Source organism: Neovison vison, chromosome X, assembly GCF_020171115.1.
Source record: "Neovison vison isolate M4711 chromosome X, ASM_NN_V1, whole genome shotgun sequence".
Classification (NCBI taxonomy): domain Eukaryota; kingdom Metazoa; phylum Chordata; class Mammalia; order Carnivora; family Mustelidae; genus Neogale; species Neogale vison.
In genome coordinates, this window is record NC_058105.1 from 82,331,493 (window position 1) to 82,357,968 (window position 26,476).

The 26,476-nt window shown below is 46.0% G+C and overlaps 1 protein-coding gene across 5 annotated transcripts in view; it reads left to right on the forward strand.

The window, feature by feature from the left end:
- KDM5C (lysine demethylase 5C) overlaps positions 1-26,476 on the forward strand; it is a 32,628-nt gene continuing 6,152 nt past the window's right edge. For 2 of the 5 annotated variants that reach the window (XM_044235719.1, XM_044235715.1), the window contains exons 1-18: positions 2-477; positions 4,553-4,630; positions 6,840-6,962; positions 7,286-7,456; positions 7,985-8,119; positions 9,066-9,189; positions 9,300-9,481; positions 10,552-10,710; positions 12,510-12,629; positions 12,760-12,918; positions 13,532-13,713; positions 13,807-13,969; positions 20,284-20,403; positions 20,513-20,707; positions 24,885-25,066; positions 25,155-25,279; positions 25,408-25,555; positions 26,159-26,264. In XM_044235719.1, the coding sequence (XP_044091654.1) occupies positions 328-477; positions 4,553-4,630; positions 6,840-6,962; positions 7,286-7,456; positions 7,985-8,119; positions 9,066-9,189; positions 9,300-9,481; positions 10,552-10,710; positions 12,510-12,629; positions 12,760-12,918; positions 13,532-13,713; positions 13,807-13,969; positions 20,284-20,403; positions 20,513-20,707; positions 24,885-25,066; positions 25,155-25,279; positions 25,408-25,555; positions 26,159-26,264 (2,622 nt within the window). In that variant the 5' untranslated portion in view covers positions 2-327. Of the gene's footprint in view, positions 478-4,552; positions 4,631-6,839; positions 6,963-7,285; positions 7,457-7,984; positions 8,120-9,065; positions 9,190-9,299; positions 9,482-10,551; positions 10,711-12,509; positions 12,630-12,759; positions 12,919-13,531; positions 13,714-13,806; positions 13,970-20,283; positions 20,404-20,512; positions 20,708-24,884; positions 25,067-25,154; positions 25,280-25,407; positions 25,556-26,158; positions 26,265-26,476 lie in introns of all 5 variants that reach the window. The other 3 variants (XM_044235716.1, XM_044235718.1, XM_044235717.1) reach the window with 3 other exon arrangements.

Sequence of the window (26,476 nt, forward strand, 5' to 3'; positions counted from 1 at the left end):
GAGGGGAGGGGGGGGAGACGCTGACAAACCAAGATGGCGGCGGCGGCGATGAAGGCCGCGGCAGCTGGGAGGTAACTGGTGGTGGAGGCTGCGGTAGCTGGGAGGCAGCGGCAGAGTTTGGAAGAAACGGAGCAGGACGAAGAGGCGGTAGCAGTAGCGCCAGCCTGAGCCTTCCAGAGCGCGACAGCTACACGCCCCCCAAGGCCCTCGCCGGGCGGCGGCCGCCCCGCTTAGGGCCTAGTCCCCGAGCAGTGCCTCGGCTTCATACAGTGGCGTCCGCCATGAGTCCTTAAGGGTGGTCCGAGCCCTCCAGTCCTAGGGCCCACCATGGAGCCGGGGTCAGACGACTTCCTGCCGCCGCCGGAGTGCCCGGTGTTCGAGCCTAGCTGGGCAGAGTTTCGAGACCCTCTAGGCTACATCGCGAAAATCAGACCCATCGCTGAGAAGTCGGGCATTTGCAAGATCCGCCCACCCGCGGTAAGGCCCGGGGTTTGTGGTCGCCCCCGCGAGGCTGGGGATGAAGAAGTAGGGTAGCTGGCTGAGAGCTCTGGGGCGGAGGGCATCTCGAGGTGTGGGGAAATGGGGTGGCTGGGACCACGGTGGATGTGGTGCGGGGTCGGAGAAAGGATGCTGGGGCCAGGGGCCCTCGCGTGGTGTGAGGCCCCCTAGGCACTTGTGGGTCAAAGACCCACTCTCACTTCCATTCCGCCTTTTAGATTCATCCCTGGTAAGGTTCAAAACAGGGATGCCTAGTGGGCCTGGTTGAGTTTAGAGAGGTACCTGCACATTTCTTAGTTACCCCGGACCACCCAGGTCAAGGCTGCACTGAATAAGCCATTTTTCCGTTTTTTGTCATCACTTTCCTTAAGGCAGGCCATGTGCTGTAGTGGAAAGATCATAGCTGTAAAAGGAGACAGACTTGAGTTCAAAATTCCACTGTGCAGCTTACCACTTGTGTGACCTTGGACCAGTAACTTAATCTTTCTGAGCCTGTGAAATGAGTCCCATGAATGGTTATTTTGAGAATTGGATTAAACTAGGTAGAGTCTGTGTGTGGTAGGCGCTAGGTAAGTGGTAATTATTGTGACTGCGAAGGTGTTTGATGTGGTCATTGGTTTGCTTCTCTGTGGGTTGACTCATATTTACTCACACCCTGCCAGAACAATCCATGATAATGTCATGGCAGATCAGTCAGGAAATCAGGCTCACAGGGAATGCTCTATCTGGCTCCCCTGAGATAGGTTTAGGGAATTGTCCCCTTCTTTTCCTAGTTGAAGGCAATATCCTTCCCTACAAATCACCCCTCAGACTTGACTTCTGTGGATAGGCTTAAGCCAGTCAGCTTGTCAGCGGGGTATGAGTCCTACTCAGATTTGTACTGTGTTCTGTCCCAGGATGTAGCCGGTCCTGGAGGATAGGGGTTCTTGGACTCCCAGAAACAGAATGGAGCTATGGAAGTCTGTCTCCTTTAGAACACTTGATTCCCAGAGGTCAATGACAAAGGACAAATGACAAAGTGTGTGTGTATGTTCCTATGCCTGGCTTCAGGCCGCAGGAAGTCCCCCCAAGGGCTAGGATAGGCTGCCACCTTGCTGGCATGGAGGAGAAATGATGATATGCGTTGTTCAGTCACCACTTGGGGTTCCAAAGGCAGGAATTGAGTTTGAAACAGGGTGTTTTTGAGTGGGTGTCTCCTGTCTGAAAAGGGATGGGAGGCCTTACTGCCACCTGAGGAGGGCACCGCAGGCCTCCTTATCCAGCTTGGTGTTTTTCCGGTGTTCAGTCACAGATGTAGGCTAGTTTCAAATGGATCTCCTCAGAGGTGTTGGGTAAGCTCATTTTTTCCTAGTTGGAGCCTGGCCACAGATCTCTGAGGTAACGTTCATAATGAAGGAGTGAAATTAGGTAGTGAGAAGTCAAGAAGGCTAGCAGAAAGGAGAGGCTGGAGTCCTGGGCAGCCTCAAGGAGGTACTCCCTGGAGTGGTCTAGGAGGCCTCTGGAACAGAAGTGTATCTGACATAGGGGGTGGCTGAGGCCTGTATTTCCATGTTTCTGTCTTGGACTTAAAGGGCAGGCTTTGTGTAGGTGTTGTTACCCTTCCTTGGGGGACCAGGAAGGGGAACAGTGACATGTCCCAAGCACATGAGTGTGTGTGTGTTTGTGTGTGTGTGTTAGTGTTAGAGAGAGAGAGACCTGCAGGGGGCCATCTTTTGTTGTGCTTCTTGTCTCTACCTCAATAGTGTGCTTCCCTCCAATACAGGAGAGCTGGTCTCTGGTTTTGTTGTTTTTTTTTCCTCCTGTAGGGCTGCTCCTACGCCACCTTTAGGCAGCCAGGCCTTCTAGCTGGAATTTGAAGCACTTGCCCAAATGATCCTTGGGCCCAGAATGGGAAAGTGTGTGTATGGGTGGGTGCTTGGAAATTGGAGGTTTGCCTGAGGAAGGTCGATTTGGGTTTTGAGTTGCTACACGGTTTACTGCTAGTCTTGGAGAAAATGGGTGGGAGGAGAGTGTTGGTACCCCGGAGGAGACCCAGGGGATCTTGGAAGGGCCTTGCTTCAGGCATCAGGTAGCCAACTTTTTAAAATCACCATCCTGATAATACTGGTGTATTTGGCACACAGGTGTATGAGACCGAAGGCAGGATGAGAGAGCTCGCAGGTCCTGGGGAGGTGTGCTGGACCTTCCCCAGCTATCTGTTGCACCCACAGCTCCTGCTCTAGGTTTTATTGTTTCTTGTCACATTGCTTGATGGTATACTTATCTAGAATTTGATTCAGCAGGAAAGAAGGGTGCCTGGAATTTTGGGTTTGAGTACCTTTCCACCTGCACTAAGGGGTGTGCGCTACTCATGGGTGGCAAAAGGGCACAGGGAGCTTGTCTGAGCTTGAGCCATACCATTTTAGTCTTCTCTCTCTCTCTCTCTCTCCTTTTTTAAATTTACCTGTGCTTCACTGAGCCTCAGGTGTTTGCTGCAAACCTGCTTCAGCTGGGGGTTAGCGGGGAGTATGTGTGCATGCAAATATGAATCCTCTGGCCCTTTTCTAAAAGTGTATGTGCAGAAGAGGCCAACAGCTTTTTCTTTTCTTTTATTACTGCCCGCTTCCATATGTATGCATGTGTATGTGTATGAATACTGGTGTTGTGCAAAGAGCTTTGGACTGGAGGTCAGAAGACATGGGTTCTTGGCTGTGCCACTAAATCAGCATGTGATTTTAGAGAAATCACATTTCTTTGGGCCTCACTTTCCCCATTCGTAAAATGAGGGCATTGGTCTGGGTTACTCTAGGTTCTTTTTACCACTCCAGCAGGAGCCGGGGCTCTGAGGAGGAGGGGACTGCATAGGAGGTTCTGGGGGAAAGGGCATCAGTGAGGGGCTCCCCACAGCCACCCTTTGGGTAGGACACAAGTGCCAACCTGGCAGAGCAGAGTCACCCCCCCACTTCCATTATTTTTCCCTGACTTCCTTCCTCCTCCCCACATTCTCCCATTCTTTGCCACTACAGTTGGCTGTTCCATCACTAACCCTACCCCCACCCACCCCCACCTCTTCCTGTACTGGGCAGGTGTTTGAGAGAGGAACCACAGGAAGCCTTCCAGACTGGGTGAGTGATGCAGATTCTTGCTTTTCCCTGCAGTGTTTATCTCAGGCCCTTTAAACTGAGAGAACAGACATTAAAGGCTCAAGCCTTTAAATCTTGCTGAAATCAGAGCCACCCAGTGTGTGCGGGGTCAGCTTAAGATACCAAGTCTTAAGGACAACTCCTTTGGATAGCATTTCCATTTGAAAACGAGTTTAATTTTTCATCTCAGTCTTATGAGGAAGCTACAACAGGTGTTCATATTCCCACCTTACAGATGAGAGAAAAAGCTTAGAAGGGTAAAAATCCCCTAGCTCATAAGTAGCAGAGCTGGAACATGAACCAAAGTTGTCGTCTTCTTCTTTCTTTTTTTTTAAAGGTTTTATTTATTTATTTGACAGACAGAAATCACAAGTAGGCAGAGAGGCAGGCAGAGAGAGAGGGGGAGGCAGGCTCCCTGCTGAGCAGAGAGCCCGACGCGGGGCTCCATCCCAGGACCCTGAGATCATGACCCGAGCCGAAGGCAGAGGCTTTAACCCACTGAACCACCCAGGCGCCCCAAACCAAAGTCTTATGACTCCAGATCCTTTGTGCTTAACAGTACCTCCAGCCTGTGTCCTATAGCACATGCCTGGGGGACAAGGAATTAATGTGGATGTAGGGAGAGTTTGGGGCCAACTGTTTTGGGCCCCTTACCTCTCTTTCTTGAAATCTTGGCACTGTACTGTTGGGAGGGACTTGGGAGAAATTTCCCAGGACACGTGCTTGTGGCATTGAGTGTGGACTTGAGGGGCGGGTAGTGCCTTGTTGTGAGTTCTGGGGAGTGGGTAGTGTGTTGGGTGTTTGCCAGGTTAAAGGGTCTGAGGTGACCAGGGGTCTGATGGTCTGATGGGATGCTGAGCTGCTTGTGGTGCCCTCGGGTCTTACACTGTGCTGGAATAACCTAACTCCCTCTCCCCTCTGTAACCTCCCAGGACTGGCAGCCACCATTTGCTGTAGAAGTGGACAACTTCAGGTTTACTCCCCGAATCCAGAGGCTGAATGAACTAGAGGTGAGAAGACTAGCAGCTGGTGGCAGGGTTGGGTGAATGGATACCTGAGCTCTGATCCCACTTCCCCATTCCTTCTTGGGCTAAGGTACTTTACCCAACTGATCTTTATTCTCTCTTCTGTGAAGTTGCATGGAGGTCATAGAGGAAGCTTTAGAGCTCTGAATATAACCCAAGAGCAGGAGCATTTAGCATATCCAGTTCGATAGCTCAAAGACTGGGCATGTCCGTTTCCCTAAAGGTTTGTTACTTCTGAAGCTCTCCTGCCAGCTAACCTACTGTACCTGAGTCAACAAAGGGAAACAGGTTGGCTAGGCCTTTCTTGGCCAGCTGAATGTGGCCTCATGATCCATTTCATCCACAGCCCTGTGCTTCCTACCTTCCTTCTATGCGGCTTGATAAGGTGGGATGTGAGGTGGATGGGCAGGAACAACACAAGAACTGGTCTGTATGGAGGCTAAAATGGTTATAAATTTGAACCGGGGTCAGGCAGGTAGGCTTTTCCCTCTCCCTTTTGTTCTGTACAGGAAGTCCTGGCCCTTCGCATGGATAAATGAGGTTCTCCACTAAAGGCCTGAGAATGCCCTAGAGTCATAAGAGTGGGTCTTTTGAAGCCAATTCCAGGGAAGATCCTGGAGTTTCCCACAGAAGATGTAGTTTAGAAGTTTGCTTCCACCTTTCTGCCTCATTGTTACATATCCACGAACCCTACCAGATGTCCTGGGGAGGGGTCATATTAGGCCAAACTGGAAACCCATGACCTAGAGGCTTACTTGTTTCTAGACCACTATTCCTCAGCCTTGATACTATTGACATTTTGGCCCAGATACTTTTTTGTCATGGAGGGGCTGTCCTGTGCATTTTAGGATGTGTATCAGTATCCCTGGCTTCCTTCCACCTATTTGATGCCTGCAGTACCTTTTCCCAGTAATGGCAACCAAAAATGTCTCCAGGCATTGCTAAATGCCCCGGTGGGGGTGGGGTGGGGTGGACACAATTGTTCCCCTCATTGAGAACCACTGTTTTAGAGTCAGTCTATGTGCTGCCCTGGTCAGAGCAAAAATCTTCTCATGAAGAGGGTATAAGTTTCTTGAAGAAATGGATCTGACCAGATCTGTGGGGTTACAGCCAGTGCAATATGTCACCTACCATGGGACAAGAACAGGTTTTCTAGAGATACTGTGCTGGCTAATGATGGGGAAGAGCAGGGATGAGGCCGAGATTAGAAAGCTAAGGGGTTAAAGTAGAGGGAGTAGAGTTCTTGGCCTCTTCCAGGTTCTGACAGCTAAATAGCCATAGGTTGTTTTTCCTACATACAGACCTTAGTTTTCCCAATCTATGATCTAAAATTGTTTCTGTTCCTCTCATAGGATCTGAGCAAGGTAGTGAACGGTAATGACTTCCTCTAGTTCTTCCTAGAATCAGGCCATCTGACCCGTGCAAGGTGATTCTAGACTTGGGACCTTGGGGAGCCTTTCTTGGGTCAGTGAAGTTTCAGGGAAGCATGATACATGCCTTGTTCCCAGGATCCTCAGCCCACATTGGGTCCTGGGTTGGTCAGGTGCTAGTGCTGCTCTGGTACACTTATCTCTTAGTTCTTTAGTAGGTACTCAGCCTTCAGCTACCATGGGACAAGTTTCGTGGTGCGTAAGAAGAGGTAAATGTGCTTTTTTGGACCTTCAATCTCTGAAACATGCCTAGAGCTTAGATGCAGTTTTGGAGGTTCCAGAGGACCTTCACTGTCTCTCTTGTAAGTTCACCCTTCTGGAGTAAGCAGTTATTTCATTTCCCTTTTATAATCAGAAGATGGAGGTCCAGAGGCTGTACAGCAATTCAGTAGTAGGAAATAGCCAAAACTTAAGTTATTTGACATTCAGATCTCTTGGTATCTGCTCTGTGACTTAAGAAAGCAGAGGCTCTCTATAAAAGAGATGATGATACTCATACAGCCCTGCCAGAGAGTTTGAGAGGGTGTGCATGTAAGGTCCCAACCTACTCCGTGTTGGGACCTTGGGCTTATACTGTTGACTAGAAGGTGGCAGAGATGAGAGGTAGGCAGGCTGAGCACTGTCTAGAGTTTGGGACCCGTTTCACTGGGAGAGGCCCTGGATGGTGGGCTGCTCTGTACCCTTTCTCTTCTCCTAAGAATAGGCCAGAAGACAAGGGTTAGGTGGAGGGGGAGGCCAGCATCTTTGAGCCATTTCTTTTCCAGGCCCAGACAAGAGTGAAGCTGAACTACTTGGACCAGATTGCCAAATTCTGGGAAATCCAGGGCTCCTCCTTAAAGATTCCCAATGTAGAACGACGGATCTTAGATCTCTACAGCCTCAGCAAAGTAAGAAAAGGCTTTTCTCAAGCCCCTCCCCACCCCTTAATGTGTTTTGTACTCTGGGGGCTCCCTTGGTTTGGATATTAGAGCTCTACACTGCAGTGGAAGGGGCACACGCAGCCTCATAACACATGAGGTGTCATCGGAACTTCTTGGCATCTCTTATGCAGTTTGAACCTTGGCATCTCTTATTGCAGTGGTGGTGGTAGGAGGAGGGGATAGCCTCCAGTGAGGTGAGGGGCTGGAATTGTCCTTATCACCCTTTCCTCAGGCCTTCACCCTTATGTACATACACACAGCACATCCACATCCCTTCCTCGTCCCTGCAGATCGTGGTGGAGGAAGGTGGCTATGAAGCCATCTGCAAAGACCGTCGGTGGGCCCGGGTAGCCCAGCGCCTCAACTACCCACCAGGCAAAAACATTGGCTCCCTGCTACGCTCCCACTATGAACGCATCGTTTACCCCTATGAGATGTACCAGTCTGGAGCCAACCTGGTGGTAAGGATGCCAGGCTGGGGTGGAAGAAGGCTTTCCCCCAGACCAGATGCAGATTTCTCATACTTGCTCTTAATGGAACTGGTTCAGTGGGCTGGAGACCTGGGAGCTAGACTCTATCCTTTTCTATCCTGGTAGTGCTTATTCTTTTTCCATGCTGCCCAGGGTCAGAGGTCCTGGAGTTACCTGCAGGGCCAGCCTACTATCCAGTATGACAAGGTCGTAACTGATAAAGGAATTCCAAGGAGGGAGAGACATTCTGGGCTAGAGAGGTCTGGAAAGAGATGGCATCTGATTTAGTTATGGAGATGCTTGGGAGGAGGTGGTTTGAAGGTGGAATGACATAAGCAAAGGCAAGAAGAATTCTCAAAGTGTGTGCTGGTATCCCTGGTAATGACCAGTGGAACAGGGCCTCTTGTGGGTCAGGTGAGTGCAGCCACAGCTTTTTTTGCCATTGGTTAAGGATAAAGGGATGGCATTGTTGGGGGCTGTGGCCCCATATCCTGAGCCTTACTCCTCACTTGTCTCCAGCAGTGCAACACGCGTCCATTTGATAATGAGGAAAAGGACAAGGAATACAAACCCCACAGTATTCCCCTTCGACAGTCCGTGCAGCCTTCCAAGTTCAATAGCTATGGCCGACGGGCCAAGAGGCTGCAGCCTGATGTGAGTACTTCTAACTCAGAGCTTTGAGGGTGGGAGTCCACGAAGTTCTGACCAAAGTTCTTTTCCCTGTCTCACTCTCCCTTCACTCTGTTCTCTGAGTTCTGAGCAGTAGTGTGCCCCCTCTTGCTTCACTCTTGCTCTTTCCTTCACTCTCAGCTGAACTTCTGAGTTGGATCTTGATCTGCTCATATAGTATCTTTTGTGTGTCTGCCCTTTTTTGCCTATCTTGTTCTTTCTGGACTCACTCTGCTTCTGGGGTAGACCTCTTTCTCCCTATACCTACATCTTAACTTCAGGTAGAAGCTTATGTGCGAGGCATTGTTCTAGGCACTGGGGATGCAACAGAGAACAAGATAGACATTGTCCCTGGGCTCACCAAAGCATGTCATTTAGTAGATCGTATTAGTCACTGCCATTTATTGGTAGTGCCACACACTATTAGATTTCTTTCTATATGTTATTCCCAAAATGCTCTGTAAACTTTGTAAGGTAGGAGTTAATATTCTTATGTTACAGTTGGGAAAACTGAAATTCCACCTTAATTTCTTTCCAAGAGGGCTAATGGGGGAGCTCACTTAACCCTAATCTCCAAAAGGAGCTCTGAATTCTTGCCCAGGCCTGCCTCTGCCTCCTGGCATGAGCCCAAGTGGTATATAGTCCAAGCTATTGTTCTTTTTTTTTTTTTTAAAGATTTTATTTATTTATTTGACAGAGAGAAATCACAAGCAGATGGAGAGGCAGGCAGAGAGAGAGAGAGGGAAGCAGGCTCCCTGCTGAGCAGAGAGCCCGATGCGGGACTCGATCCCAGGACCCTGAGATCATGACCTGAGCTGAAGGCAGCGGCTTAACCCACTGAGCCACCCAGGCGCCCTAAGCTATTGTTCTTTTAAGATGGGGCAGTTTGCATCAGATAGCAGATTTGATTCATTTCCTTTTTCCCTCCCAGCCGGAACCCACGGAGGAAGACATTGAAAAGAATCCAGAGCTGAAGAAGCTGCAGATCTATGGGGCAGGCCCCAAGATGATGGGCCTGGGCCTCATGGCCAAGGATAAGACCCTGCGGAAGAAAGGTAAGGCCTGACAGGCTGGGGCAGTGTGAAGGATGGCCTCACCTGGGGAGAGGAGGTGGGGCCCTGACTGTTCTAGACCTGTGCTTTAGAGCCCCTCTTCCCTCTCCCAGATAAGGAAGGGCCTGAGTGTCCCCCCACCGTAGTGGTGAAGGAGGAGTCAGGCGGGGATGTGAAGGTGGAGTCAACCTCACCTAAGACCTTCCTGGAGAGCAAGGAGGAGCTGAGTCACAGCCCAGAGCCCTGCACCAAGATGACCATGAGACTGCGGAGGAACCACAGCAATGCCCAGTTTGTAAGGACCCAGCCCTGACTTCTTAATGCTCTGCTTCTCATCCCTTCAGCGAGCATTTCCCCAGCATGGCTCTGGACCAGGTTGCATTAAGCAGAAAAGTGGGCCTGCTGGGCCCTGCCCTCAGGTAGCTCACTTAATTGGGGAAACAAGGCCAACTCACAAGGAAAATGGAACAAAGGACAAGAAAGGGTGATCAAGTGCTGTCAACAGGAAGTGCTGGAAGGGTCCAGAGAAGGAGGCTCCCTCCATTGCTTCAGGATAAAGGCTAAGCTCCTCATTACCATGCATGATCCAGTCCCTGCTGACCTCTAGCCTCATTCCCCAGCACTGCCCACCTCACTCCTCTGCTATAGCCACACTGAACTACTTGTAGGTATGTTCATTTTTTCCCCTGAGATGCGCCATGCTCTTTCTTTCCCCCATCCCTTTGCACCTGCTGTTTCTTCCACCTGGAAGACTTTTCCCAGTGCTCTGCCCCATTGCCAAACTCAGTTGGCCTGCAGATTCCAGTCAGTTTCAGATGTCAAGTGTCAAGTTTTCAGTGAAGTTCTTCCTCAAGGCTGTCCCTCCTTATCTCCATCTGATTTGAGTGCTCTTTTCTCTAGGCTCCCCTAGTACCCTCTGCGAGCTGGTATTGGCAGTTTCCATGTTACCTTTTAATTTTTATGAATATGTATCTCTGGAGTACTTTGTGCCTTTTGAAGGCCGATGAGTCTTATTCATTGCTGTACTTCAGAGTCTAGCATAGCGTTGAACACGTAAGTGCTCAGTGTTTATTGAATGAATAAAAATGGGAGATTTCATGACTGCCTGATAAAGACTGCTCTCACAGCTCTACCAGTTTATTTGGGGAGATGGTATGTGCATACAGTTAAGCTCCCGAACAAGCACGACTCACCCATAATGGGGCTGTGAATGATCTAGCCAGCAAGCTCGATGGGTTTCTTTTTTTTTTTTTTTTCCGATGGGTTTCTGACAGAAAGCTCTGTGGACTAGGGTGCTGCTTGGAGGACAGTTTGAAGGCTGGACAGAGCTTCAGTTGATGAACTGTTGCCTCCTTTTCCTGGCAGATCGAGTCATATGTGTGCCGGATGTGTTCCCGAGGGGATGAAGATGACAAGCTTCTGCTGTGTGATGGCTGTGATGATAACTACCACATCTTCTGCCTGCTGCCTCCTCTGCCTGAGATTCCCAAGGGTGTCTGGCGGTGCCCGAAGTGTGTCATGGCGGTAAGTCCTTCCCAGCCCTAGTTCATGGCTGCCTCAGAGGGTATTCTTGCCTGCCTCCATGAGGCCTTACTGACAGCAACTTCCCAGCTCAGCCCTGGTTTATGTTTTGGGTCCCTGGAGTGGGGCTAGGCTAGGCAGAGTTTAGGGAGAAAGAATAGGAGACATAGCCTTTATTTATATCCCCTGGGAGACCCCAGATTACCTGGGGAGGTGAGTCATTATTGAACAGATTGTATGCCGACGTGTAGTCAGATGCTAAATTATGTGTTAGAAATTCTGAGGCATAGAAGTTCAGAGGAGAGGAAAATGATTAAGGGTAGTAATCAGGGAAGGTGTCAGGAATGAGATTTGGAGGATTGGAATAGGGAGAAAAATCGTTCTTTTGATTTCCAAGTTTTTTATTCTTTGTTTTATTTAGAAAGCTTGGAAAATAGACAAATCACCTATCATTTCATCACCTAGAGACAACTGTTGTTAATAGTCTGGTGTATTTTCTTCTCATCTTTTTGTTGTTGCATATATATAACTATCTTTAACCAGTTTAGGCTTTTACTGTGTATTTTCATTTGCTATTTTATAATTATTTTTGTCTATCTTGCATTTATTAATGGGTAGTGATTTGTTTTTCTTGGGGGGACTATCATACGAGTATAATACTTTGTTTTCCTTTTGTTTTGATTATTTGATTAAGTTTGCAGTGGTGCAGGCCTTGTAACCTTGGGGATGGGGCATGCTGGAGCAGGGGTATTTTGGGAGGATGTACTTAGGGCAAGAGGGGCAGTCGGGAGAGCATCTGAAGTTGCAACAACAGCGAGGGTTAAGAGGCTCTGTAAGTCTGCCAGGTCCGTTTCATGAGTTTCCTTCCCTCCTTCATCCAAATTCTGGTGCTCATTTGCATTTCTCTGGAGAACAGATGTTGATGGTCTCTTGTCTTATGTTAGGGACTCATCTGTGGTCCTAGAGACCATCTACGTGCACATGCATGCACACACAGACACACACAGACACACACACACACACGGCTGAGGAAAGAGATCATGGTGGTGCATAATGGCCTTGGAAGTGGTGGAAATCCCTTCAGGGAGGAGTGTGGACACTAACAGTATGATAGACAGTGAAGGCTGTCAGCTGTACTTGGCTCTCTGTAAGTGGTTGAGGGCCAGTGAACCAGATCGACATTGATTTTATTCAGACATGAGTGAGTCTGTCTAACTCTGGGATACATAAAGCTCTCCTCTAAAACCATGAACCTCAGTGTAGTCTCACATTCTGCCTTCCGAGACCATCTAAAGAACAGGAATAGTATAGGATTTAACAGTGTAGAAGCTGATGCCTTTGACTACCATCCTCTGAGCTATTAGAATATTCAGTGCCATTTCCTCAGGCTTGTAGTTGCAGTCTGGGCATAAGAAAACTTCCTTAGGCATTTTAAACTTTTCGGGGCATAAGAAAACATTCGTTAGGCAGTTTAAACTCCCTGTTTTAGCTCAAGAGGAAACAACAGTGGCAGAAGAGCATAGCATCGCATATTTAAGTCAGAGGTCACGGTTTTGATAGTAAAGTCCTAAAGGAAGAGAAGAGCAAAAGAATGGCAGCAGTGCATGTGGGGAATGAAAAGACTAATTAAGCTGAAGCGCTGGGAGAAAAAGGTGGAGCTATAGTGAGGCCTGCTTCCAGGGCCTTGAGTGCAGACCTTGGGCTGTTCTTCCTCCCTGCTTCCCCATATTCCAGCTTTGTTTTTAAGGGTTCTCCACCTCTGTGCCCTCTGTCTTGGTGATATGTTCTCCTTTGGGTTTCAGGAGTGTAAGCGGCCCCCTGAAGCCTTTGGCTTTGAGCAGGCTACCCGGGAATATACTCTGCAGAGCTTTGGCGAGATGGCTGACTCCTTTAAAGCTGATTACTTCAACATGCCCGTGCACGTAGGTGATGGAGGGCTGGGGTAGCATCAGGGCTAGGGTCGTAGGTGTTGGTGCCTGATGGGCTTAGCTCTTCTGGGTCACTGAGCCAGGATGTGATGGGCCACGGCCATCTGCTACCCCTGTTCCTCAGATGGTGCCTACAGAACTCGTGGAGAAGGAGTTCTGGCGGCTGGTGAACAGCATTGAGGAAGATGTGACTGTTGAATATGGGGCTGACATCCATTCTAAAGAATTTGGCAGTGGTTTCCCTGTCAGTGACAGTAAGCGGCACCTAACCCCCGAGGAGGAGGTGAGTGGATGATTCGTGGTTATATGTCAGCTGTGTGCACTTTGGCAGGTCATTTAGTATCCCTATTGGGTTGGGGTAATTATGCCCTCTTCCCACGGCTGCTCTGAGATTTGGATAAGATGGTATATGTAAAAAAACACGGTCTGGTATCTGGCATGGCATCTCTAGCCACGAGATTGGCTATTTCTTTGTAGGGTGGGGTTAGTATCTATCTTACAAATTTGTTGTTAAGAGTTAAATGAGAAGGTGTATGAAATACTTGCCAGAGAGCCTGGTTTATTCATAAGAAGTAGACTAGTATTGTATGTGCAGGAAAAAATGAGGGTCCAGGCCTACCTCCAGAGAAGGGGGCATTTTGGTCCAGAGCAGGGATTATAGCTTGCAGGTATTTTGGTGAGTTGAGTATATCTGTAAAACTCCCTAAAATTGAAGGGAATTGGAATTTTGTGTGTATGCATTTGGTGGGTGGGGGTGGGTAGGAGGTGGAGAACATCTGTAATATTTCTCAGATGTGTGAAAGGTCTGGGACCTCAAAATTAAGGTTCCCTGGGCTAAAGATCTCAGCTTCTTAACATAACCTTCATCCCCTTTCCACAAATACCTAACCTGACAGGAGTATGCCACCAGTGGTTGGAACCTGAATGTGATGCCAGTGTTGGAGCAGTCTGTACTGTGCCATATCAATGCGGATATTTCTGGCATGAAGGTGCCCTGGCTGTATGTGGGCATGGTGTTCTCAGCCTTTTGCTGGCATATTGAGGATCACTGGAGTTACTCCATTAACTACCTCCATTGGTGAGCGGGGCCCTGGGAAGCCAGGGAGGCAGGGTAGGCTCCCTCAGGACCACATGTGTGACCACTCTGTTTGTCCCCTTTCCACGTGGCCAGGGGTGAGCCGAAGACCTGGTATGGGGTACCCTCCCTTGCGGCAGAACATTTGGAAGAAGTGATGAAGAAGCTGACACCTGAGCTCTTTGATAGCCAGCCTGACCTCCTGCACCAACTTGTCACCCTCATGAATCCCAACACCCTCATGTCCCATGGTGTGCCGGTGAGTGCTCAGGAAATAGGGACAAAGGGTAGGAATGATGTAGCATGTCCTTTGTGCCGGTGGTTGTGGTGGTCATGGTCATGGTGGTCATCATGTGGAATCTACTCCTGCCTCTTTCTCATTCCTGTTCCATTTTATTTTGACAACTGTAATAGAGACTCTAATAGTGGTTAGATACGCAATGTGATGGTGAGCCCACTAGGCCATGCATTTGAGGGTGACACCTCAGGATGGCTTCTTTTCATGTCTGTATTCTACCCAGTGGAAGAGGGAAATGGGAGAAGGACAGGGCAAGACAAGTCTCCTTATTTTTAAAGACCTACGTCGTTTCCATTCATCTCCTGTTAGTCACAAGGCCACATCCAGCTGCAGAGAAGACTGGAAAATGTGATTCTTAGCTTGGATGGTAATGTACCAGTTACAAATTCATACTGTTGTGAAAGAGGGTGAGAATGAATAATGGGTAATTAGCCCAGTCTGACTTGTTCTATATAGTAGCCCTTCTGGGAGCAATGGGTAGGTTTTTTACTTCTGTAACAGGTGGTAAGTTCTATGGTAGTAATTCTTCTGCAAAATGTAAGTGTATCAAGTCAACATGTTGTACACTTACATAGTTTTATGTCATATTTCAAGTTGGAGGAGGTACATAATCTCTTTTTAAAAAGTGCTAATATCCATCAACATTTAAAATTTTAAAAGTTGAGTGGTGCCTGGGTGGTGCAGTCGTTAAGCATCTGCCTTTGGCTCAGGTCATAATCCCAGGACCCTGGGATCAAGCCCCACGTCAGGTTCCTAGCTCAGCGGGAAGCCTGCTTCTCCCTCTCCCCATGCTTGTATTCCCTCTCTCACTGTGTCTCCCTCTGTCAAATAAATAAAATCTTTAAATAAATAAAAATAAATAAATAAAGTTGAACCCAGAGTCCTAGACTGAACCTATTCTCCTCCTCTGTGGACTCCTCTCCCACGCCATAAAATGTTATTTTGCTATACGGTCTGGTTTGCCTATAAGGGAATTTCTGGCATTAGCTGATCAGCCAGTTTTCTGGTGTGGATCTTAAGACAGCCTGATCAGTTCTTTAGGAACAGTAGTTAGTACATCCTCCACCTGTGTTTTGAGTCTTATTATGTGCTGCTCCTCCTCCCCACTTCCTTCAACTCCCCTCCCCACGTCCCCCCGCCACTACCACCTTGGCTGCCCTGTCATTTAGTCTAATGGACACGATATGGCAGGCAGTCACTACATACTGAATTAATGTCTCCTTGAGATCCCCAATCATCTGTACAGTAGAGCTTTGGACTAGGTCAGTAGTTCTCACCCACATTTCTTCTTGCCTTCAACTTGTTTTGATATACTACATACCCTACAGTATTTTTTATTGTATACTTTAGTGATACTTAACTAATCATTGAGGGATCTAGGGAATTAGAGGAAGTGTATCCCACAGCAGTTCAGGCAACCTTCCTTTACTGGAGGCAGTGGGGGCTAGGGTATCCTTTTCCCTCACTGCCTCACTCCGTTTAAGAACTACTGGACTTGAGACGTAGAGGTGATCAAGGGCCCTTCCACTTCTGCTCTTTACATAAGTAGGTGTCGGGTCTGAGTTTTCCTCACATTCCTTTCTTCCGACCCACAGCACAGCCTTAGTCCTTGCCTACAGTGTCAAGAAAAATTACAAGAGTGGAAGAGGATCCTTAAGGATTTAGGCAGCTAAGATATATAGCTATTTAATTCTTCCTCTTTTTAAGAAAACTTTAATACAGATTTTTAAACATGTGCTCTTTGCTTCCACCTCCACAGCATTTGTCCTGCTCATGGCTCACCAGCTTTTCTGGCCAGCTGCTGCTTCACCCCCCACCCACACCCCCGGCCTTGCCCCTCCTGTAGGTGGTTCCCACCAGCTCCAGGCTCTCTGGACTTGGCAGTATCCCTTCAATCCAAGGCATTTGATTTTCATATTCTCATGCTGGCAGGCTGTAGTTGGGCCAGCTGAAGCTCCCCAAGGAGCTATCTTTAGTCCACTCCCTCCCCCCTTCCCCTAGGGTGGAAGGCAGCCATTTCTTTTTATAGCTATATAGAGTAAGTATTATTTTCATTATAAAAGAAATCTGTTCCCTTTCCAGAAAATGGAAATTTAGAGTGGTCATCCCTATTTCCTCCATACTTCATTATGTTTCTGTTATTTTTCTACATGAATTTTGACATAACAATAATCAGTGTATGGATATTGTCATTTCTTTTTAAGTCTAAATGATCTAGAATAGCACTGTCCAGTTTGGTAGCCACTAGCCACATGTGGCTGCTGAGCACTTGAAACATGGCTAATCTCATCTGAAGTGTGCTGAAAGTATAAAACACATGTTGGATGTCAAGGCTTAGTATGAAAATATCTCAGTAATAGTACTTTTATATACCATTTACACATTGAAATGGTAATATTGTAGATATATTAAAATACAATGAAGTTAGTTTCACCTGTTTCTACTTTTTTAATGTGGCTACTAGAGTATTTAAAATATATATGGCTGGCGTTATATTTCTATTGGATCATGCTGGTCTAGAATGATTTTTGCTTCCTTACTGTGAACTCTTTATAACCGTCTTTAAAAAAAAAAAAACTGAACTTTATTGCAATATAATTTACATACCATAAAATTCACCCATTTAAGTGCACATAGTTCATTGAATTTATAGAGTTGGGCTACCATCACCACAATCCAGTTTTAGAACATTTGTCACCCCAGAAAGATCCTTTGTGCCCTTTTGTAGTCCGTCTCCATTCCAATCCCTAGTCCCAGGCAGCCACTCATCTGCCTTCTGTCTCTAGAGATTTCCCTTTTCTAGATAGTTCACATACACAGGATAATATGTAGTCTTTCACATCAGACTTACTTCAGTTTGCATATGTTTTCGAGGTTCATCCATGTTGTAGCATGTGTTAGAACTTTGTTCCTGAATTTATGATGGAATACTACATTTTATGGAAGTACCACATTTTGTTTATCAATTCACCACTCGATGGACATTGGGTCATTTTTAATGACTGCAGAATGTAAGGAGAGCCTTTTTAGATAACTGCATAGGAAATAGTAAAGGGACATGGCCAAAGTGAGGGTGGAAGAGTTAGGAGCCTTAAATTCTATTTCTGGCTCTGCTGCTTAAAGCTTCTCTGAGACTCAGCTTTCGCATCTATAAAATTAACTGGGTCTAGATAGTTCAGCAAGTATTGCTACAACTCCCCCTCTGTGTACAAAGCCTCTGGCCAACACCTTGAAGACAAATAAACTGGTCCCTGCCTTTGGGTATGTGCAGTTGAGTGGAGAATAAAGGTGAGTAAATGTTAGAGGTGCTTCAAAAGGGCAACAGACTGGGTCATTAGAAACAGGGGGTCAGGAAAGCGTTTGTAGAAGTGGTGATTCTTGAGGGAAGATAAGAGTTTGCCTCTTGGAGCCTTGGAGCCTTGGCTACATCATGTGGACATGGGGTTTCAAGTAAGGGGTTCTCAGCCATGGGCTTGCTGGTCAGATTTGCGTTTTTTGGAAGATCATTCTAGTGCTTAGTAATGGGAACCAGTTCAATAATCCGAGCAGAAATGCTGGTGTTGCCCCTAAGTAGGGATAGATTTGCAAAGAAGAAAATGTATTGGAGGTGGGAACTGATGTATGACCTGAATAAATGTGGAGATGTATTCATGAATCAGCAGATTCAGTATTGTGAGGATGTTAATTCTCTCTGTAGTAATCTAGAATCCTCACAGAGGAATTGTTGGGTTGAAGGGTATAAACATTTTAGGTTCTTGATCTATAACAACAATTTGGTTTTCCAGAGAGTAGAAGTTACTGGTACCATTACCAGCAGTGTACCTTTTTCACTGTGTATTCATCAGCACCAAATGTTCATCCTAAAAACCTTTGTGGGATTCCTCCTATAGACTGCAAATTAAACATGCATGTGGCTGCTTCCATTCCTTTCTGAAACTCTGCTCAAATGGCACGAGGTTTTTTGGGGTTTTTTGTTCATTTGTTTGTTATTTTAAGGTTTAAAAAATGACTAAAATGGAGAAAACGAGAGGATACAGCGATAAAATTCTTGAAGCTAGAAAATAGATGATGTAACTGAGTCTTAGGCCAGTATTGAGACATCTGAGAACCAACCAACCTGATTTATACCTCAGAAATCCTCCAGATGTTCAGTAGTCAGTGACACCAGGCATTCTGGGAAGAAAGACAGATGAAAATAAGGATTGGTTCATGTCTATATAGGAAGCTATGAGGTCCCCTTCCACACTGGGCAGCTGGAAGTGTGACCATCCCACACTAAAGAAAAAGACTTTACTCTTGAAGAGATTACAAGAAAAGATCTCTGGACTGAGGTCTTCTAGGTACAGTTGAGGGTGGAGGTAATATAATGACAAAAGTAGGATTCATCATTGTGTATGTAGTGGATGCCAAGGTTCCCAGCTGTCTTCTTCCACTTGGCTCTTAGAACACTGGCAGACAGATCTTCCTTCAGGCCAAAAATGAGAGAGTTTTCTCTGGAGAATATGAGTGGCCCAAAAAGAAAAACCCAGTGGCACTTCCAGATTACCTTACAGTGAAGCTCACAGTTGACACATTTCACCAGTATACTCGGAACTTCCATTCAGCTTTTCCATTTCTAACTCTTAAAGTTGACAGTCACAGATTAACAGCTGAGGAAACTCTAGAACAATCAAACAAAGCAACTTGGATAAACAGGTGTTAGGCAGGCAGAGGAATACACTTCAAAAAGGGAAAGAAACCTCATGAAGCTCTTCAGAGATAGTATATAGTGCAAACTGAAGTAAGAACAGGATACTATTTGAAAACATCCTGAAAACAAAAAAGAGCTCTTGGGGGGCGCCTGGGTGGCTCAGTGGGTTGGGCCGCTGCCTTCAGCTCAGGTCATGATCTCAGGGTCCTGGGATCGAGTCCCGCATCGGGCTGTCTGCTTAGCGGGGAGCCTGCTTCCCTCTCTCTCTCTGCCTGCCTCTCCATCTACTTGTGATTTCTCTCTGTCAAATAAATAAATAAAATCTTTAAAAAAAAAAAAAAGAGCTCTTGGAAATTAAAACTTTGATAGTAAAAGGGGAAGAAAAAAGTTTAGAAGATAAATATTTAAGGAAATCCCTCAGAAAATAGAATAAAAAATAAAGATGGGGAAATGGTAAAGTTGAAAGGAGATTTTGTTCAGAAGGTTCAATGTGCAAATAATGAGTTCTGAAAAGAGAATAGATGAAAACAAAGAAATTATTAATGAAATTATTTAAGAAAATTTCCCTGAACCAAAAGACTGAATTTTCAGAGTCAAAGGGCCTATCTGGTACATGAATGAAAATAAACGCACACCAAGGTGTAGCTGGTGAATTTTTAATTCAAAGCATTAGAAACCAGAATGGCTTAAGACTTTTCAAAAGCAGCACCAGAATCTAGAAGACTAGCACCATGCCTTCAAAATGGTTTTCAGTTTAGAATTCTAATGGTCAAATTATGAAGTACAAGAGTAGAGACAATTGAAAAAAAAAAAAAAAGTTCTTTATACCACTTCCTGGGAAGCTATTGGAGAATGTGCTCAAGTATAGCCAAAGAGTAAACACCGAGAAAGAGGAAGACCTGGGTTCTAGGGAGCAGGAGAGATCATCACAGGAGAGGGACAGTCTGGGGAAGACAGCTGGTTCAGGTTGGAACAGATCATAGGGCTCTGCTGCAGAAAGGTGAAAACTGACAGGCAAGAGCAGGGTTGGACACTTGTCTTAAAGGTTGGGATTAAATTGCTAAGACATGTGCAGAAAACTATGCAAACAGAAATTATAGGAGGTTATTTTTAAAGTCTAGAGGCAGGTTATTTAGGGTTGTTAAGGTAAATGCCAGAATGATCAGAAGAGGTGAAAGTGATTGGCTCTGGGGAGTGGAGAATGGCAGGGACTGCTGATTTTAAAACATATCTTGTAGACCATTTGGCTCTTAGAACTGCCTATGTGACTGAAAAAGCCATTGCCAGCTTAATGAAAAGTGGTATTTTAAATTTTATATAAAAGTAGAAAAGTTGAGATGTTTTGGTATGTACATTTCCTACTTTTGACTCAAATCTTCCTGTTGCTGGCAACATAAATCTCAACTTTGAGAGCCAAGGCCAGTGGTCCTTTCTTTTTAGAATTGGAGGAACTGAGAATCTGTTGTCACACTGTTCCTTCAGGCTCTCCTTTCTCCTTTGTCTCCTTAAGGATCCTGCTCTTAAATCAAGTTTCTCCTGACTCTGGAAAACCTATCTCAGTGACCTTGGCCTTCTTCTTCCTCAGGTTGTCCGCACAAACCAGTGTGCAGGAGAATTCGTCATTACCTTCCCTCGTGCTTACCACAGTGGCTTCAACCAAGGCTACAACTTTGCAGAGGCTGTCAACTTTTGCACTGCTGACTGGGTGAGTCGGGGGTGTGGTGGGCTGGCAGGGAAAAGCAGGAGGCTTGTGGAGAAGCTGAGGCACAACAGCCTTCAGACTTGGCCACACTCAGCCTTGAATCTGTCCACAGTTGCCAGCTGGGCGCCAGTGCATTGAGCACTATCGCCGGCTCCGAAGATACTGCGTCTTCTCCCATGAGGAGCTCATCTGTAAGATGGCTGCCTGCCCAGAGAAGCTGGACCTGAACCTGGCAGCAGCTGTGCATAAGGAAATGTTCATCATGGTGCAGGAGGAACGACGTCTACGAAAGGCCCTGCTTGAGAAGGTAGGGTGGAAGAAGAGGGCCCTGAATTAGGCATGCTGTCCTGGTAAAAGTGGGGGAAGGAAAAAGTAGACATAGCTTCTATTCTTGGGGTATAGTAAAAAGAACTAGATCCATCTGGATTGGAAATCACATTCCAGGGCTCCTGGGTGGCTCAGCTGGTTAAGGGTCTGTCTTGGGCTCAGGTCATGATCCCAGGCTGGGATCAAGTCCCACGTTGCATTCCCTCCTCAGCAGGGAGTGTGCTCGTCTCTTTCCCTCTGTTCCTCCCCCTGCTTGTGCTCTTTCTGGCTCACGCTCTCTCTCTCAAATAAATAAAATCTTTAAAAAAAAAAAAAAAATCACATTCCATTCTCTGCTCTGCCATTTATCAACAACTATGAGCAAGTTAATTTACTTCACTGTCAGTATCCGCCTCTGAAAAATGGGGATTATGATGTTTGTCTTTTGGGATAGTTGATAGATTAAAGATTATGTTTATTAAGTAATTGATACATAGCAAGTGCTGTTGTCACTGCTGTTTGTCATTGTTTAATTAACCCAACAGGACAGGCTGGCATATGAAACTATAACTGCTGATTTAGCTGGGTGGCTTAATTTCAGGTTATTTAACCTCTGATAGTCTCACTTTCCCACTCTGTAAAATGAGAATAAATACCTAACTTGCAAGGGCATTATAAAGCTTGATGAAGGTGATTTATGTGAATGCATTTACTAATTGGACTTGCATTTTAATAGCTGCTATTATTGGTAATATTAATACATGAAGAAAATGATTGAAATATGGAACATTTCTTAGGAAGTGCCCGTTATATTACATTCAGATGATTTAGTAGTTCATACTGGGGTGATACTTCAAATACAAGGCAGTCCTCCTTTATTTATTTTATTTTATTTTATTTTTTTAAAAAGATTTTATTTATTTATTTGACAGAGATCACAGGTAGGCAGAGAAGCAGGCAGAGAGAGAGGAGGAAGCAGGCTCCCTGCCGAGCAGAGACCCTGATGCGGGGCTCAATCCCAGGACCCTGGGATCATGACCTGACCCGAAGGCAGAGGCTTTAACTCACTGAGCCACCCAGGCACCCGTATTTTATTTTTTTAAGGTAGTCCTCCTTTATTCTCTCATAAGCGTGTGGTCAGTTGCGTTTATAGTTGAGTGGGACTGCTACTCATATAGTTCAGCTGCCTTCCTAAAGCCGCACACTTGCCCAATTAGGAAGTAACTTGGTAAGAGTCCTCTGTAGTATTACAGAGGAATGCTGGTCCTGAGGGACCCCTTGATGCCCATTTAGGGTAACACTTTCTAATTTTAAAGCTCATTTATAACTTTCCCGTGAGTATGGGGTATAAGGAGAACTTCAACTGTGGTAATGTTGGAAGTTTATGGTGTTAGTTGGTAACCCCCTGGGCTTTCCCAGGCATCATTTTCTCTCTCTCTTCGATGCTGTTATTAAATGACCCTGGGGTTGTTCCAGACTATAAGAAGGGAGTCAAAGCAAGGTGGGAAGACTAGGTATTCTCATCCTGACATTGAGAAGTATTTATACTTGGCTCTTACTTTAGAGAAGGGTTCTGGACCCACCCCTCACAGTCTTAAAAATCTGTAAAAGGGGTGTGTGTGTGTGTGTGTGTGTGTGTGTATTTGAATAATTTTATAGGGAGAGTGCTCCTAGCTCACATCCAGTTCTCAGAGGAATCTGTGATCCAAAAATGCCTAGAGGCTACATCTGAACTTAGAGCATTCTCTGGCTTTAAAGTCAAAATACACTGTAGTCAGATTCTTATTTTGAGCAGGTTACAGACCCTCTCTCTGAGACTTAGTTTCCTCCTTATTAAAATGGGATAGGCCTATGAAATAGGTATCCTTAATATGAAAATTAGAACTAATAATAGTAAACTTCTAACTGGAATATGGCCTAGACCAACATCTCTTCATTTCCCACACTCCCCAGCCCTTGAAAACTACCATGCAACTCTTGTTTCTGTGAGTTTGGCTTTTTTAGATTCCACATATAAGTGACATTTTATAGTCTTTTGTCTTTCTGTGTCTGACTTACTTAGTATAATGCTCTCAGGGTCCATCCATGTTGTTACAGTTGGCAGTATTTCCTCCTTTCTCATGGCTGGATAATAATCCATTGTATGTCTATACTGTGTCTTCTTGATCTGTTCATCCACTGATGGACTCTTAGGTTGTTTCTGTATCTTGGCTGTTGTGAAAAATGCTGCAGTGACCATGGGAGTGCAAGTACCTCTTTTGAGATTCTGATTTCATTTCCTTTGATATATATCCAGAAGTAAGATTGCTAGATTATAGGGTAGTTCTGTTTTGAATTTTTTTGAGGAATCTCCATCATGTTTTCCAGGTAGTGTTATCAATTTACATTCCCACCAATAGTGCATGAGGGTTCCTTTTGCTTCATATCCCTTGCTAACAGTTATTATCTCTTGTCTTTTTAGTAATAGCCATTCTGACAAGTGTAAGGTGATACTTTGATTTGCATTTCCCTGATGATGATGATCGTCACATTAAGCATCTTTTCATGTACTTCTTGGCCATTTGTATCTCTTTGGAAAATGTCTGTTCACGTTCTCTGCCTATTTTTGATCAGATTGTTTGTGGGGGTTTTTTGCTACTGACGTTGGATGAGTTCCTTATATATCCCTTTATCAAATAGATGGTTTACAAATAGTTCTCCCATTCCATAGGTTTCCTTTACATTTTGTTGATGATTTCTTTTGCTATGCAGATGCTTTATAGCTTAATGTAGTCCCACTTATTTCTGCTTTTTTTGCTTGTGCTTTAGATTTCCTATCCAAGAAGTCATTGCCAACCAATGTCAAGGAACTTTACCACTATGTTTTCTTCTAGGAGCTTTGCAGTTTTAGGTATCATGTTTAAATCTTTAATCAATTTCAAGTTCATTTTCATGAGTGGTATAAGGACCCACATTTGTTCTTCTGCTCATCGTTACTCAGTTTTCTCAGTGCCACTTACTGAAGAGACTATCCTTTCCTTGTTGAGTATTTTTGGCTCTCTTACCAAGTGTTAGCTGACTGTTTATGCAAGGGTTTATTTCTGGGGCTTAATTCTGTTCCACTGGTCTGTGTCATTTTTTATGCAAGTCCCATACTATTTTAATTTTTACAGCTTTGTAGTGTAGTTTGAAATCAGGAAGTATGATACCTCCAGCTTTATTCTTCTTTCTCAAGATTGTTTTGGCTGTTATGGGTCTTTGGTGATTCCACTTATTCTAAATGTTACGATACTTTTCTAAGTCCTTAGTTGCTGTACTTTTGTTAATCTTCATGACAACACAATGAAGATGGTGCCATTATCTCCCATTTTATAAGATGGGGAAATAGAAACCTAGAGAGGTGTAAATTTAATTTACTCCATGTCACACAGCTAGTAAGTGGCAGAGTGGGATTTGTAATGTACAACAGACTCCTATCTGATGCAGAGGTTAAGTGTTAGAGTCAGTATAGAACAAAAACTGTTAGTCAAGAATTTCCCTTTAAAAATCCCTAAAATTGGCCATAATCCATAGCATCATATTGTCTTTCAGTTACTTCAGCATAGCTGTCTTTTCCTCCATTTTTGGAACAGGATTCTTTTTCTTCATCTGAGTAACAGATGAAGTCATTGGCATAGGTTTAGAAGCCGTGTTGTTGAAAAAAAAAAATAGTATCTTTAAACACTAGACACAAGCACAGAATTTTATTTCTGTGAGTTCTATATGTGCTTTGCAGTGTGTCCTGCCTGCCAAGCTGCCAGCGCGGTGCCTGGAGCACAGTGGGTGCTGAGTGACTACAAGCCAGCATAGCCTTGTTCACAGCCTTTCCCTTGGCCACTCCCACACAGTGCCACCTCTCTGGTGCCTTGGCCCACCACTTTCCTCATCTTCTCTCACCCTACAGGCCTTTTCTGCTGATCTGAATCGTGCCTGATTTTTTTTTTCCTCTCAGCCCACACTGATCTTGCCCTGGTTCATCTGATTTCCCGGTTTCAAGAGCTTGAACTTCACAGAGGCAGTATATTCTGTGGAGTTTGCTCTCCAAAACTCTCAGCACAGATTGGAGTCTGACTAAAGTGGGCCTCAGTCGTGGTAGAGATAGGGCCTATCTGCAGCCCTGTTCTGGTTCAATATAATGCGCATGGGTTGAATGCCCCCAGGGCATCACGGAAGCTGAGCGAGAGGCTTTTGAGCTGCTCCCAGATGATGAGCGCCAGTGCATCAAGTGCAAGACCACGTGCTTCCTATCAGCCCTGGCCTGCTATGACTGCCCAGACGGCCTTGTCTGCCTTTCCCACATCAATGACCTCTGCAAGTGCTCCAGTAGCCGGCAGTACCTGCGGTGAGCAGGGGACCTACTGAGGGAAGTGGTCTGAGCAGGGGGCTGCGGAGCTGGGCCAGACGTGTGCTTCCCTGCCATCTTCTTCCAGGTATCGCTACACCTTGGATGAGCTCCCTGCTATGCTGCATAAGCTGAAGGTTCGGGCTGAGTCCTTTGACACCTGGGCCAACAAAGTTCGAGTGGCCCTGGAGGTGGAGGATGGGCGGAAGCGCAGTGAGTGATGGGGGGACGGAGGGACTCCACAGGCAAGTTCTCTTCCCTTTTCTTCTGTGCTCCCCCACCCCCTTCCTTGGCCTTTACTCAATACTGCCTACTCCTTGCTGCTTTCATTCTCTCTCCAGGCCTTGAAGAGCTGAGGGCGCTAGAGTCCGAGGCCCGTGAACGGAGGTTTCCGAACAGTGAGCTATTGCAGCGACTGAAGAACTGCCTGAGCGAGGCAGAGGCTTGTGTGTCCCGGGCTCTGGGACTCGTCAGCGGCCAAGAAGCTGGGTATGGCAGTGGGAAGTGGCAGGCTCAGATTCTGCCTGCTGAGGAGCCAGCGTCTAGGGGAAGTGGACTCTGAGTGCCACTAGGCAGATGACGTCAGCAGGAAGCTGACAAGTACGGTGGCACAAGGTGGCCTAAGAGGTATTGGGAGGGCAAGGAGATCAGGCAACTAGAATGGAGAAGAGTGCTAAAAAAGCTAGAAAAGGTTCTTTTTATCAGTACCTGGAGATTTCCAGTGGGCTTAGGGATTTTGTGGGCAAAGAGGAGTTGTGGAAAGCTTAGGGACAAGAAGAGAAGCATCAGCCTGATCAGAGAGTTCAGAGTAGAGGATGAGTTGAAAAGTCCAGCTTCTGTTACCGTCATTTAATTTCTAAGCTACCCCCCCCACCCAATATATCCTGTATTCCCCTCTTCTCATTCTTTGCTTTCATCATATGAATGTGTTGGTTTCTTACACCCCCCACCCCCAATCTGGACAGTTGATGGGCACTGTGGAGTAGGAAAGATCAAGGTGGGCAGGTATGAGGAAAAGCATTGGGTCTGAGCACAGAGATGGAGGGAGGGGACTGGGTTTGGACCTGAAACCCCACATGTGAAACTCCATAGGCCCCACAGGGCGGCTGGTCTACAGATGACCCTGACTGAGCTCCGGGCCTTTCTGGACCAGATGAACAACCTGCCTTGTGCCATGCACCAGATTGGGGATGTCAAGGTGAGGAGGAGTGCACTCAGAGTGCTGATGAGGGTTCAGGGGGATTGGGAGACCTGAGCAGCAGGCCACTCTTGGCTTCCTTAAATGTTAAATGTTAGGGCAAGACAGGATGCCCCTGTGAGAGTAACGGGAGCTGGGAGACAAGGAAGGCATAAGGGGCAGGTGATGTAAGTATGGGATATGGAGTCAAGAGGTAGAGATGTAAGAGGAGA